This window comes from Schistocerca nitens, chromosome 1 (assembly GCF_023898315.1).
Source record: "Schistocerca nitens isolate TAMUIC-IGC-003100 chromosome 1, iqSchNite1.1, whole genome shotgun sequence".
NCBI lineage: Eukaryota > Metazoa > Arthropoda > Insecta > Orthoptera > Acrididae > Schistocerca > Schistocerca nitens.
Genome location: NC_064614.1, coordinates 825,799,931 through 825,814,867, shown reverse-complemented (window position 1 = coordinate 825,814,867; position 14,937 = coordinate 825,799,931). Strand labels below are relative to the sequence as shown.

The following is a 14,937-nucleotide window of genomic DNA, read 5'->3' as shown; positions in this document are numbered from 1 at the left end:
AACTGAAATAATACAAGAGACATTATGGAATTAAAGTTAAGGTCGATTTTCATATTTAAAACTAGTGATGATACTATAAAAATTACGTCAATTATATTGTATTTTATACCTTATTCGGCTGTAACATAAGTTTCTTTACATTTTGTAAATTTTAATTATAACAACAAAATCGTACAAAATTAACAATGGGTTATTTTGAAATTTATTGTTAAAATTCTATATAAAGCAATGCAATGAGGCTGCTAGGCGGTCAATTGTGTTGTTTTGTCAGTCAGTCAAATACATCTGTGAAGTATGTCAGTCAGTGTTTTTGTTAACATGACAAGTATGCAGTTCAGTTGTCAATAAATTTTGTGAAGTTGGAAACTGTTATATTCTTTCACCAAATGAACTCCAGGCAATAGAAAGCTAAGTTAAAGGTAACGATCCAAGCAGAACGTTATAATGGGACACCTGATATGTCTAGATACTACTCTGACAAGTGACATGTATGTAGGCACCCTGTCTGATCACCTGCATCCATTCATGTTCATTGTACATTGCAATGGACTTGGGGAATTCCAGCAGGACAATGGAACACCCCACACATCTAGAATGGCTCCAGAGTGGCTCCAGAAATGCTCTTCTGAGTTTAAACACTTCCGCTGGCCACCAGACTCTCCGGACTTGAACATTATTGAGCATATCTGGGATGCTTTGCAACAGGCTGTTCAGAAGAGATCTCCACCCCCTCATACTCTTACCGATTTATGGACAGCTCTGTAGGATTAATTCCCTCCAGCACTACTTCAGACATTACTTGAGCCACATCATGTTGTGGCACTTCTGCGCGCTCATGAGGGCCCTACACGATAACCGAACGAGGTGGCGCAGTGGTTAGACACTGGACTCTCATTCGGAAGGACGACGGTTCAATCCCGCGTCTGGCCATCCTGATTTAGGTTTTCCGTGATTTCCCTAAATCACTCCAGGCAAATGCCGGGATGGTTCCTCTGAAAGGGCACGGATGACTTCCTTCCCCATCCTTCCCTAATCCGATGAGACCAATGACCACGCTGTCTGGTCTCCTTCCCCAAAACAACCAACCAACCTACACGATATTAGGCAGGTGTACCAGTTGCTTTAGCTCTTCAGTGTATATCCAATAAAACTTCAATCAAACTTGACTGAAATCACTTTATCAGCCCAGTTACATGATATACAGGAGCGAGAAGTGCTGCAACCTTCAGATGTTGGTGGAAGAGTTCTTCTGAAATGGCATCCAATCTTCATCTTTTAAAACAAACTTTCTTGTTAACAGTATCATGACTGGCCTTACTCTAGCAAATTTTGGTATTATGCCACAGTCCTGACATCTCATTAAAAAACTTACAGAATAAAAGTTTTGCTCTCATGCCACATAGCTTGTTGAAACTTCTTATATGTGAGGCCATCTCCTCCTTACAAAGGCATCTGATGTGAAATTTAAAGTTTTCCCAGCAAATTAAATGTTCGAAGAGATTTTGGGATTGCAGCCTGTCATCGTAAAATTCACTCCATGATATTTTGACTGAACACCTGCCAGTCATCCTCAGGAGAGCCATCAAAGACTGACGAAGAAGTTCTCTGCTTTGCCCTATGTAGCGTGCTGAGAATATTGTGGTGCATGCACCAGAATCATGGTGACACATGGACCACACCGCCTGGCAGTACCATAAATGCACTTAAAATCCATGTACATAGATTGCATAATTTGACGGATGCAGAAAGTTTGCCTAAAGAGCTTAAAGATAGTGTTCAGAGACAATGGATAATCTACCTGGTAAATTAACAGGGCATTCTAAGCTAAATCCAAGAACCCTGTAGGGGATAAAGATGATAATGTGCCAACAGTCCCTGGCTTTTCTTTCCTTCATTGGAAATATTTCCTTCACAATAACAAGAAGTATTGCTTAGCATTTTCAGGTGAAAGTGATTTTCCACCCACCATACAAGATTTCAGACCCACTGGAGTAGTGAAGGGTAATTTGTTATTGCAGCAGGTGGGAATTTACAAAATACCTTGCCAGTGTGTTATATTCTTTATAGGAAAACAACAGGCACAGTGGAAGAATGCTCACAGAACACTGCAGTCACTTTATGTAACCTAGCAAGTTGGCAATTGCGGAACCCTGTTATCTCCAACAGACATTCAATGGAGTATGACAAAATATTAATTATGGCCACAGTTATATCTGTTTGGGACTCCTTAAAAGAATTTGTTGAAATATGTACCATGAATGTCTAATGAACCTTGACAGTGGCTACCAGCTGCATAATGCATGGAATCCTGTTATCCCTGAGATTTGGTCCAGACAAAGACACCAGAATACTCTTATGGCTGCAGTGCCGAAGACAGCTGACCTTTGCAGTTCCATTGGTGAGGCCACTGTCGCTGGGCAGTGTGTTCCATCTGTCACCATGACTCTTGACACATGCATGGCAATATTCTCCCTGCACTATACTGGGCAGGGCGGAGAACATCTTCGTCAGTCTTTGATAACTCACCTGAATATGACGGGCAGATGTCCAGTTGAAATATTGAGGAGTGAAGTTAACAATGACCAGCTGCAATCTTGAAATCTCTGTGACACTTTTAAGTCACAGGAAAAATTTAAAATTTCACACTGGAACTTTCATTACAATCATACAACCACTCTGTATACACACACAGTTCGGCCAAATCTCATCTAGCTTGCAGTCACACATCCATTGAAACATATACTCGTATTTTGATAATCATTCATTAAATTTGCAGCAGTATCTTGACCATGAAGAACAAGGTAATAATATCATGTCATCTTTGGAAACACACAGACACGCTCTTGCGCGTGCTCGCATGCACACACAGGCGAGCGCACGCTCACAGACACGTACGCGCGCCCACACACACACACACACACACACACACACACACACACACACACACACACAAAGCTTCTGTACAGCATAAATCACACCTGGGTATATCCTGTAAAAATGCTTGTGCAATCACACATGTGTATTGTCCAAAAATTAATTTCAAAAGGGAACCTGAGACATTGAGCAAACTTAATTTTGCAGGTCCTTTCATGAAGCCATATGACTTATCATAATGGATGAGCTATAAACATTCCTTGATGTCACATGCATCATATCCATCACGTTTGCAGCCATGGTGAAAGCTGTGGCAAAACTTTTTGCCACGGAGGGGGAGCCCAGATAACACACCTCAGTTATAAGCCATAGTATTAGCAGATTTTTGTACAATAAATGGTTTCGAGCACATCCTCATCCCATTTATAAGTGTATCTACCTCACCCCAACCACCAGCAGCTCTGAAGAGCTGAGATTTTCACTGTAGGTGCCAGACACTGGTACACCGTCTTTGGTCCACAACCTGCAACAGCAACCCAGTAATAACAACAATGTCCCTCTTCAAAGTAGACTCGGCAGTTTAATACTACACCTACAAATGCTCCCTGTGGTTGACAGCTAGTACTATAGATGCCAAAAGCTACTCACCATTAAGGCAGTTGGTGGTGATGTCACATGCCACCAAAAGCAGCTACTAACATGGCGGCCTACTAACATGGTGGCCTGAAGAACCTACACCACCATTACAGGAGTCAACTTCTAGGCATTACCAGCCCTACCCACAACACACTAAAACCTACAATTTACATCGATGTGGAGACAGTAGGAGTAAGAGCAGAGACCATGCCCAGTGAAGTTACTTAGCCAAGTCTGGAAACTCAAGGTTGCAGGACCACTGGTCTCATGCCTGGAGATTTCTAAATTACCTGCATTTACCTCATCACCACTGGACCAGCCCACAGTGGAAGACAATTCAGTATGGCACAATTTTTTCTTTCTTAAATCATATCACTCCAATAGCAGCTTTGGTATTTATGAACACATTCTGCTGATATCACTTCATCCCACCCAGTGTATGCCACGGTCATCTTCCAAATCCAGTGCACTACTAGTGGTATTTCCATATTTTCCATATAACGTGCTTTCTTTATTTAGTTCTACGTAGAAAACTAGATCATACATAATACAGTGTTCAACTCAGTTTTAGTGCTGTTGCTGAAAAATGCTTTTCAATAACAGTGCTGGTGGATTTAACAATTAAACTAACATCTGAGGATGTTAGTTTAATTGTTAAATCCACCAGCACTACGTTAAAATGACATTTCAAGAAGTCTAAATTTCAACCCCCCCCCCCCCCCCCACAGTCCTCAAAATTGCGTGTAAAGTTTCTCAAATGTGTTATTCAGTTGCTATTTCTGTCTCTTCCAACATATCTTAATCTGTGGCACTTGTCTGGTTCAAGTGCTGAGCTAGTAACTGACCTATACCTGTGACAAATTACAGATACTACATATGAGAAAATTAAATGAAGGTTAACACAAAACGCACTTTTATTCATAAAACAGAGCGTTACTACTCCATAAATAAAATGAGTTGTGTATATTTATTTTTTTCTAAAATCCATTTTTACATTAAACACAAGGCACTTGTTACATTGGTGCTTCACATTCAGATTCTCCATATTTATTACCTTGTACATGAAACAGTTTAAAAGAAGGATAATACAAAAGTTATTTTTATTCATAAAACACATCATTAATACTTCATATATAAAAATGAGTTGTATTTATTGATTTTTTTCCTGAACCCATTTTTTATATTAAAAACAAGATACATGGTTTGTCCGTAAATCTCCCTACTCAAAAAATTTATAAGATCAAACTTAATAACCTGCTGATTGTGTTAATGTTATAATGTTGTGATCCACTATTTACTTCTTAAACCACAATAAAAACTTGGATAAAAAATAGTATATTTTCATAAAATCATTATTTTGGAATAACAGTGTCTATGACTCCTGTGTGCTCAGTCACAGCAGTCACCATCTGAATTAAAATGTAGATTACATTTTGCAAGGTCAACATGATTTTTAAGGCACGTACTCCAAGTTTTGTACTATTAATTCCCTAACAATCAGTCCTGTACAATATTGTATGCTTTATTAAATTTCTCTCTGAAAGTTTCTGCTATTATTCCAAAAGTTTTTATAATTGCACTGTTTTCATCAATATCATCAAAATCTTGCAGACTTGTGTTCACTGCTAACAGAACTAACATAAAATCTCTCAGATAATTGAAATCGTCACCATGTCTCATTAAATTGTCCCTTATGATGGCTTCCTGTATACCATGATTATAGAAGTCCCACGCATAACCATTAAGACTCTGATTTACTTCAAATATTGGAACTATTTTTTTATCAGTGAATACCTACAACAAAACAAGACATTAGAATTCAAGAACATAAATAAAAACTGTAGTTCAACATTATTAGTAGAGTTACCTGATGCCTTAAATTGGAGATGGTATCTTTTTCGGAATAAAGTCCATTGTCATTATAACCTGAGAGTGCAATGAAAGCTGAACATATGACCCGTGGTTCATACTCCACCATAAATTCCTGCAGGAGGTGAGGTAACTCATTTTCAGCTGAAATAATATATTATGATTAAATAAAATTCTTATGTTTTATACATGCAGAAGGAACAAAAACACAAATAATTAAGTGTTGATGTTCACAAATTCACCATAACTGAAATATAAGCATCACTCAACACACAACAGTAAATAGTCAAGCAAAATTACAAGAACTCTCTTAAGAAACTAAAGACTGCAAAAAATATTATTTGAAATCTTTTTTGCAGGAAAACTGTCATGGAAAGTGATATATTTGCACCATATCAAAACAGAACACTGAGTTGTACGTAACAACAAAAGTTTGCACTTGCAGAACACATGCCACTACACTTTGACACAAATATTGGTTATTTTAAATTATAGCTGCTGGTAAACCTTTCAGGTTGTGAGGTTGTGGCCCAAGAAACTCTTCTATCCCTTGTAGACCATGACCTCAAATCCCGAAAGGTTTCTGAGCAGCTATGTAATCCGGTCATGAAAGCCTTCATTCTATTTTAAATTATGTTTACTAGCTGTCAGCTTTGCACGCCCATCCCCAACACTATTCCTATAGCTAGTCATTATCATCATCATCACAACGGTCACCCATCTGCACAGTGATTCTGAAACTTGTGAATTTGAAACCAACATCCATACCCTTAGGGGAGCTAAGGATATTTAAGCCCTGCACTAGTTTTTTTCTCAATTAGTAAGTCATATTCATACCGAGTGTGGGTGAAATAGTTCCAGTCATTCCAGAGCATAAGTGTAATTAAAAGAAACAGAAATCAATTTGGAGAAGCAAATTTGGTAGAGCATATCTGTGGGAGTTGGTTTCTCAGTTGACAAGATATCCATACAGAAACCCAAATGAAAATATTCAGAGCATTCTATGTATATTATGATAATGATGTGAATTAATATTTTGCAAGAATTTATAGTGGGACAAAATACAGTTCCATACTTGACTATAAGATGACCCTGGATATAACATGGCCCCTGTTTTTGAAGAGGCTCCTTGACAGAATTTTATTTTTACAATATTGTGAGTAATCAAATAAACAAAATGTTTTATTGATGTAAAGTATCTTAAACTCTGCCTAAAAATATTAACATCAACCTATTGTAAACAGTCATAATGTTTTCTTAGATAGATTATATGATGTTGATACTCAAGCAGTTTTTGCCAAAGGCCGTGGGATATCACAACCTGGTTTTGTTCTGCATCGTAGCATAAGCCTCACCATTTTCATCATCGTCATGTACCAGGTCATAGTTGCTTTGAATTCAGAGATGCATGAAGTTGAAAATTTCCTCTTTGCCTCGAGTGACTTCATTCAAATAATTGTGTTATGCTGGTGCTTACTGAACAACCTTCATGAATTCTTTCCTGATTCAGTCTCCTGGAAGTTCGGCATGTAGAAATGGTAATCTAATTTGTTATTCTTAATCTGATGCCATTTATGGACATTCACTTTTGTGTCATCAAATTGTCTTCCTGCTGCACAGCTGATCGTAGCCACTGCTTTGTGAATAACCATTAACTTAAAATTAATGTCATGTACTCTGCATGAACCATTTGTGAACTGCAGACACTTAGATCCACATTGTTCAACAGGGTAAAAGCTGTGATTTATTTCTATTATCAAGCACTACGACTTACCATTCTTACAGCACTAAGCAAAGTGAATCACAACAATATGCTAACCCTAGCCTTTCTAGTGCTACCATTTCTGGCTAATGGTGTGTTTCATTATTAGTTACCAACCTTAAAAATCAACAGTTCTGCTTTATTGCTGTTGTTGAATCTTATGTTTCATTTATTCGACTGCATTTTGCATTCTATGTGAATATATTTACGTCAGAATTAAATTTTCACATGACAAATTTGGGGGAAAAAACCATCTTATAGTGGATAAATATGTACACACACACACACACACACACACACACACACACAGTAAACACTGTCAGCTGTCTATATACTGGCAAAGTAGAATCTGCTTAATCCAAACGATAAAGATAAGTAGCATTTGCATCTGCAAATCCAATTTCTCCGATAAATAATGTGAGTGGGTCGCAACTATCTTTGTAATGAGGTACTCTTTTACTTTCCTTCAGAATATCTGGTAAGTTTCAATTTCCTGTCCTATTCCTAATGGCAACCTATTATAGATTTGTGCAACACAATACAAAACTCCCTTTTGAAACCTATGTGGGAATGCAGAGACTATAAAGAAATTACTTTTGCTTCTTGTATTGTGAATCTGTTGTGATATTGGTAAATTTGTGCCTGATTGGGGTTTGAACCCATATTTCCTACTTGCTGTGGGAATGCAGAGACTATAAAGAAATTACTTTTGCTTCTTGTATTGTGAATCTGTTGTGATATTGGTAAATTTGTGCCTGATTGGGGTTTGAGCCCATATTTCCTACTTATTATATGTAATCACCTTAGCCATGGGACTATCTACACACACTTCCTCTATGCACATCTCCAGGCCTGCCTCTAAGTTTTATTGTGACTAATGTTCCCACCTATGAGATCTGAATACTACTTCCATAGGTTCTCCCATGGGTTATTTGTAAACACCCCCACTTTAGTATTAAAGACAGTGGAGAACAATGGCTTACCCTGCCATGAGGATCATAACATTGCATCTTCATTGATTTCATTTCCACTGATCCATCACTTTTGTTTGTATAATTAATTTCAAATATATATATCCCTCATGGAAGTGTAAGCCTTAATGTACAGAAATCATAAGTGAAAACATCAAGGCCAATGAACATCAAGTCTGACCTGGAGTCATACTCAGATAGCTTAAATGTTAAGGTGACTACTTGCAGTACGCAAGAAATTACATTCTGAGTCCAAGTTAGGCATGACTATCAATTGCCACTACAATTTAACTAAACAGTATATTCATCATATCTGAATAATTAAGACTGATGTCATTTCATATCCTTATGTTGTTCTGACTTCGTCCCCATTAATCCATTCATTTCATTTCAGTGCGTTTAATACATTTCTAGTATTGCAGTTGTGCATTGCACATGATTTCATTCTTATTATTAGTCATAAATAACATTAGAGAGTACATGTATTAGCACACAAAATCACTGAAGAGGCATTTGCAAAATTATTGTTTATCAGCTATACATAATATTCTTACTCCATACTTCAGTAGAATAAATACTTCTTTTGATTTTAGCTATATTATTCCAGAAGATTATGCCATATAATGCTGTTGACAAAGAATCCTAAAAGTCTGGTCTGCACATCAACACAATTAAAGAGATTTCTAAGTGTAAAGCAGACAGAAATGTGTATCTGTGGTCGTCAAGTTATCAACATGCTGGTGCTACCACATTTTGTCATCTGGATGTCTAGGATCTTCACACATGAAGCCTCATACAGTATGTCCCCAATGGTCTCTAGTTCTGGCACCTGTAAGTCTCTTTCATTTGTTTGGAATGGCATAACATAAGCCTTTGTTAAATTAAAGTTTAAACTGTTTTCTGTGAACCAGTTCTGAGTTGTAAGCTCCTGGCTGTGCCTGGTGTGGTTGTGTGTGGGTTCTTTGTCATTATGCTTCTGTAGAATTTAAAAAATTTCTAGTAGAACAAGGTTTTTATTCTGTAAATGACTATGTAGGTCAATAAATTTTTTCTGATGATATTTATAAAGGCAAATGGAAAATATTCTATCTGTACCTAATCATTCATTACCTAATCATTCATTGCATTTACATACTTAAAGGACAGCTGTTGTGTGATGTAAATATACACTTAAGCAGTGTTGTGTATATAAGGACTTGCCGTTTGGGGAGGACAAAACTAAAGCCTTATGAAAAACAGACTATGCATTTAAAATAACAAGCAGGGATGTATGCAGGCTATATTAATTTAATTGTATTATTATTAACTTCATTGTATTATTCTGTTCTGTACTTTTTTACGTATATATTGTTTGTGTCCCATTTCTCTGAAATGGCTTACATGTACCCTTGACGACATCCATATAATATGTATTGTCAATGTATGGATAAATAAAATAAATAAATAAAATCAGCAAACTTAACAACTTTTCCCAGTGTCTTGGCCACTGGGGCTGTGCTGCCTGCTGCTAACAAAGTGATTGTTTTTGCTGATATCACATGCTATAACAACTGCGCAAAACAGCGCCATCTCACTCAGGATGTGTGTGTGTGTGTGTCGGGCGGGTGGGGGGCGAATGGGAGAGAAGTTGTAGACCAAGGAAAAAACCACACCAAGCAACATAAAATGAGTTTAATGCCATACCATTCTGGTTTTTCTAGTACAATTTTAGGATCGACACAACTTACAGCGTTGGAACATTTGCAGAAAATTCTGACAGAGTAATTATTCTTGCTCAGTTATACCACATTTGAATTTATGAAGTAGTACCGTAGAGAAACTTTATGGAAGCTACCTGTCAGAAAGGCAGTTGAACATTTTATTACAATATACTTCCTCAATTTTTTAAAAGATTCCATGGAGGAGATGGGTTGATATTTAAAGTCACTTTCCTGTGTCCACTTTTATAAATGGATATCACATCACTCACTTCATTCTTTCAGGAAATACGTCTTGACTCATTGCCTGATTGCAACTGATGCAGTGAAATAATGATTTTTGTGATGCTTTTCACAGTTTATTTAGAAAAACTGATGTCTGGTTCTGAAATATGCAAGTCTGTCCAGTTCAGTTTAAGGTATATGATTTTATGGTCCATTTTTATCCCTGTATCTTCAGTTAATATTGGCAAGAATTCTTTGTATTCATAGACCAGTAATTTGATTTTTAAGATTATCTGTCTCACTGCTACTGTCATCAGGGAGTTGAATATCATTTACTATACAAGTAACTTTGTTTAATGCCTAATAATGCTTCAAATTGACTTTGCTTTGTTCTTGGAACTTTGTGTTCTTTGTGTGTAGAGCACGGTTTTTGATTTTATGACAGACTGAAGAATTATGGAACATTGTTTTTTTCCCATCAGACTCCTGACTGGTTTTAATGTGGCTCACTATACATCATTCTCCTGGACCAACGTCTTCATCACAGAGGAGCACTTACAATTATTCACCGGATATTTTCCAATCGCTGTATTACCTTACAGTTTATTCCTCTACAATTCCATCCAGTGGCATGTAAGTTATTGCTGGGTGTCTCAAATACATACTATTAACCTGTCCTTTCTTCTAGTCAGCATTTTCTACATTCTCATTTCCTCATCAATTCTCAGGACCTGATCTTTTCAGCATCCCCCTATAGCACAACATCTCAAATGCTTCTTTTCTCTTCTGGTCTAGTCTTCCCACAGGCCATGATTAGTTTACATACAATGCTGTGCTAGAGAACTACATTCTTAAAGATTTCTTTCTTCAGTTAATACAAACATTAGGTACAAGTCAACCTGTTTTAGTGAGAAATCTCCTCATTGTCCATGCTCTGCTTATGTCCTCCTTGTGTTTTTATGTAACACCAAAACTGGGAACCACGTGGTAATTTTATTGGTATCCTTATTTCTACTCCTCCTCATTACTTTCATTTTACCTTAGTTTTACACTTGATCTGCTCTGTGCTCATTAGACTGTTCATTTCACTCAAAAGGTACTGCAATTATTCTTTAAAAGTGAGGATAGCAATTTCATCAGTGAATCTTCCCACTGATTACCTTTCACCCTGAACTCATCCCATTATTGAATTTCTCTTTCATTTACATCACTGCTTCAGTGTAAGGGTTGAACAGTATGGTAGAAAGACTGAGTCCCTGAGTTATGACCTTTCTAATCCTAATACTGTACTTTTCACTTTGTCTTCCATTCTTATTGTTCCCTCTTGATTCTTGTATATCACTCGTTTTTTTTCCTATAGCGTGTATACGAGGGTTGTACCAAAAGTAAGGTTCCCAATGAGCTACAGCCTCGTGGGAAGGTGCTAGGCTAAATCTGACAACAGTGGCATGTGCGGTAGTTCCCCCACTCTCAAGCCCGCCCATCCATGATTTGCTACATTGCTCAGTGTTGGCTTGGCAGCCGTCAAAGACTGAAGTGTTGATCGCTGCTCCTGCCAAGTGCAAGATTCAAGCAGTAATACAGTTTCTCCATGCAAGGAAGTTACTGCCCATGAAGAGTCATCAGCAACTGACTGAGGTTTATGGTGAAGAGTGCACTTCCATTCAACACATCTGCAATTGGTGCAGGGCTTTTGCTGAGGGTCGCATGGAAGTTCACGATGAAGAACAGAGTGGAAGACCGCCGGTATCGGACGTGATTGTCCAGAAGATCAACAGTGAGCTGTTCAAAAATCGGAGGGTCACTGTCCGTGAACTTGCTGAATGCATTCCTGGAGCTTCCCATGGCACAATTTAACAAATAACAGAAACGTTTGGTTATCGCAAAATGTATGCTCGTTGGGTCTCCCGGATGCTGAGTGATGGACACAATGAGCAACGCCTTGACTGTGCTTGCAGGTTTCTTCAAAAGTGTGAGGGGGGAGGCAACAAAAAAAAGTGGTTGCACTCTATCATCACAGGAGATGAAACATGAGTGTTTCATTACACCCCTGAAACAAAACAACAATCTCGTCAGTGGTGTCACTCTGGTTCACCACCACCAAAAAAATTCAAAAAATGCAGTCAGCAGGAAAGGTTATGGTGATTGTGTTTTGGGATCAGAAGCGGGTATTCCTCATCGATTTTAGGCACCCTGGAACAGCAATAAACTCAGAAGATATTGTGAAACATTGACCAAACTCCAGCGAGCAATCCATAATCGCCAGAGGGGATGATTGACAGAGGGAGTAGTGCTTATTCACAACAATGCTTGACCCCATGTCGCTCGTCAAACACAGGAGCTTTTGAAGAAACCTGAGTGGACTGTTTTGCCCCATCCCCTGTACAGCCCGGACTTAGCCCCCAGCGATTATCACCTCTTCCCCAAGCTAAAGGAAAACTTAGGTGGCAAACGCTTCAAGAGCGACTATGAAGTCTGAGCAGAGGTCACACGCTTTCTCAACAGGTTGGCGGGAGACTTCTTCGACTTAGGAATACAGAAGCTTGCGCCCCGACTTTAAAAGTGTGTCAAAAAATGGAGACTATGTTGAAAAATAGACAAAAGTGTAAGCTTTTCAATGATGTATAAATTAATAACAATAAACAATGTTTTCTATTTGTAAAAAATATAGGAACCTTACTTTTGGTACAACCCTCATATATTTTTCTGAGAATTTGGAACATCTGGCACCCTTTTATGATCTCTTAACACTTTTTCTAGGGCAACATCCAATACAGGTATCTTGATTCCTCGTATACTCTGCAAACCATCGTGATGTGCATGCAGAAACTATGTCTCATTGTACTGGTTATTAGGGCTTTTTTCTGCTCAACTCATATAAGGAGCTTGGGAAGTAAATTCCTAGAGTCATCACTTAAAGCTCATTCTTCAGACTTAATAAGTAGGTTTTCTCATGACAGCTTAGATCTTTCTTCATGAGTTTGCTAGTTCAGTTCTTTCAACATCTCTGTGAGACACTCATGCAGGTAAAACAAACCTGTGACCATGTGTGCTACCCTTCACTGTCTGTGTTCAATATGGCCTGTTAGTCCTATTTGGTATGTGCTGCACACACTTGAGCAATATACTGTGATGGGTTGCACAAATGATTTGTAACCAATGCTTTCTGTAAACTGTGTACAATTCTACCAATAAACTGAAGTCTGCCACCTGCTATATCTATGACTGAACCTATATGATCATTCCATTTCATATCCAAACAAAGTGTTACATCCAGGTATTTAGATGGCTCTGAGCACTATGGGACTTAACTGATGAGGCCATCGGTCCCCTAGAACTTAGAACTACTTATGCATAACTAACCTTAGGACATCACACACATCCATGCCCGAGGCAGGATTCGAACCTGCGACCATAGCGGTCGCGTGGTTCCAGACTGCAGCACCTAGAACCGCTCGGCCACTCCGGCCGGCCGGTATTTAGATGAGTTGACCAATTCCAACTGTGACTCCTTGACATTATAGTCATAGGATACTATGGTTTTATGTTTTCTGAAGTGCACACTTTTACATTTCTGAACTTTTAAAGCAAGATGCCAAACTTTGCACCAATGTGAAGAAGATCTGACTCCATATTTGTGCAGCTTCTTTCGGGCAGTATTTCATTATAGATAAATGTGTCATGTCCAAAAGTCTACATTACAATTAATATTGTTTGCAATTCATTAATACACAACATGTACAGCAAGGGTCCCAATACTCCTTCCTGGGGCACATCTCAAGTTGTAGAATCTTAGAACATGTCCTGAGGTCAAACATAAGGTGGTATCTCGAATAGAGTGACTTCCTCCATGGATTTCAAAGTGAAACCCAACTCGCACTTCTCTCTCATACCATCCTGAAAACCATTGATTCTCCTTGCAAGATAACTTGCTGCATCTTCCCTAAAAAATAATAATAATAATAATAATAATAATGCTGAAGCCAGCGACAAAATTTTCTGGATACCGTATATGACTGCACTTTTGATAAGTGCAGATGTGGGACTGAGTCAAATGATTTTTGGAAATCAAGAAATACTGCATCTACTGGACTGCCTCAATCGATGGTTTTCAGGATGGTATGAGAGAGAAGTGCGAGTTGGGTTTCACTTTGAAATCCATGGAGGAAGTCACTCTATTCAAGATACCACCTTAAGTTTGACCTCAGGACATGTTCTAAGATTCTACAACATTTCTGCTACACTTCTTGTAGACAGATCTGCACTTTCTACCAGCATCTGGACACAGTTTTTTGTTGGAGGGATCTATGGTAGCAGATACAGGGTGAGGCAAATAAAAGTGGCCTGGATGAATGGATACGACTGGATGTGAATGTATGCATATAACCGCAACCTGTGACATGTACACCATTTGTACACCTGCCATGTGATCCACACTGGTTCAGAGTGCAGTGCAGGTGGTGTCAGTGTGAGTGGTGCAGTACAAAGAAGCTGATGGTATTCACAGTGGAACAGTAGGTGTTAGTTGTGGAAAGTTACATGACAACAAAGTTGAGCAAATGGTGTGGTCAGATTTTTGCTGAGAAATTTAATGGTTCAAAGTGCCAGCAAACAATGCCATGAAGACCGAGGGAGGTGGCGTAGTGGTTAGCACACTGGACTCGCATTCGGGAGGACGACGGTTCAAACCCGTGTCCGGCCATCCTGATTTAGGTTTTCCGTGATTTCCCTAAATCGCTCCAGGCAAATGCCAGGATGGTTCCTTTGAAAGGGAACGGCCGACTTCATTCCTTGTCCTTCCCTAATCCATTGAGACCAATGACCTAGCTGTTTGGTCTCTTCCCCCAAACAACCCAACCAACCCAATGCCATGAAGGCTTAGTCCAAAAATGGTGTCAGACAG

The 14,937-nt window shown here is 38.6% G+C and overlaps 1 protein-coding gene across 1 annotated transcript in view; it reads right to left on the bottom strand.

Moving 5' to 3' along the window:
* Positions 1-4,458: 4,458 nt before the first annotated feature.
* The window catches only part of LOC126262726 (probable ATP-dependent RNA helicase DDX60), a 141,014-nt gene continuing 130,535 nt past the window's right edge, over positions 4,459-14,937 (bottom strand). The window contains exons 5-6 of the mRNA XM_049959526.1: positions 5,378-5,523; positions 4,459-5,304 (exon numbers count right to left, since the gene is read on the bottom strand). Coding sequence (XP_049815483.1) covers positions 5,008-5,304; positions 5,378-5,523 — 443 coding nt within the window. The 3' untranslated portion in view covers positions 4,459-5,007. The remainder of the gene's footprint in view (positions 5,305-5,377; positions 5,524-14,937) is intronic.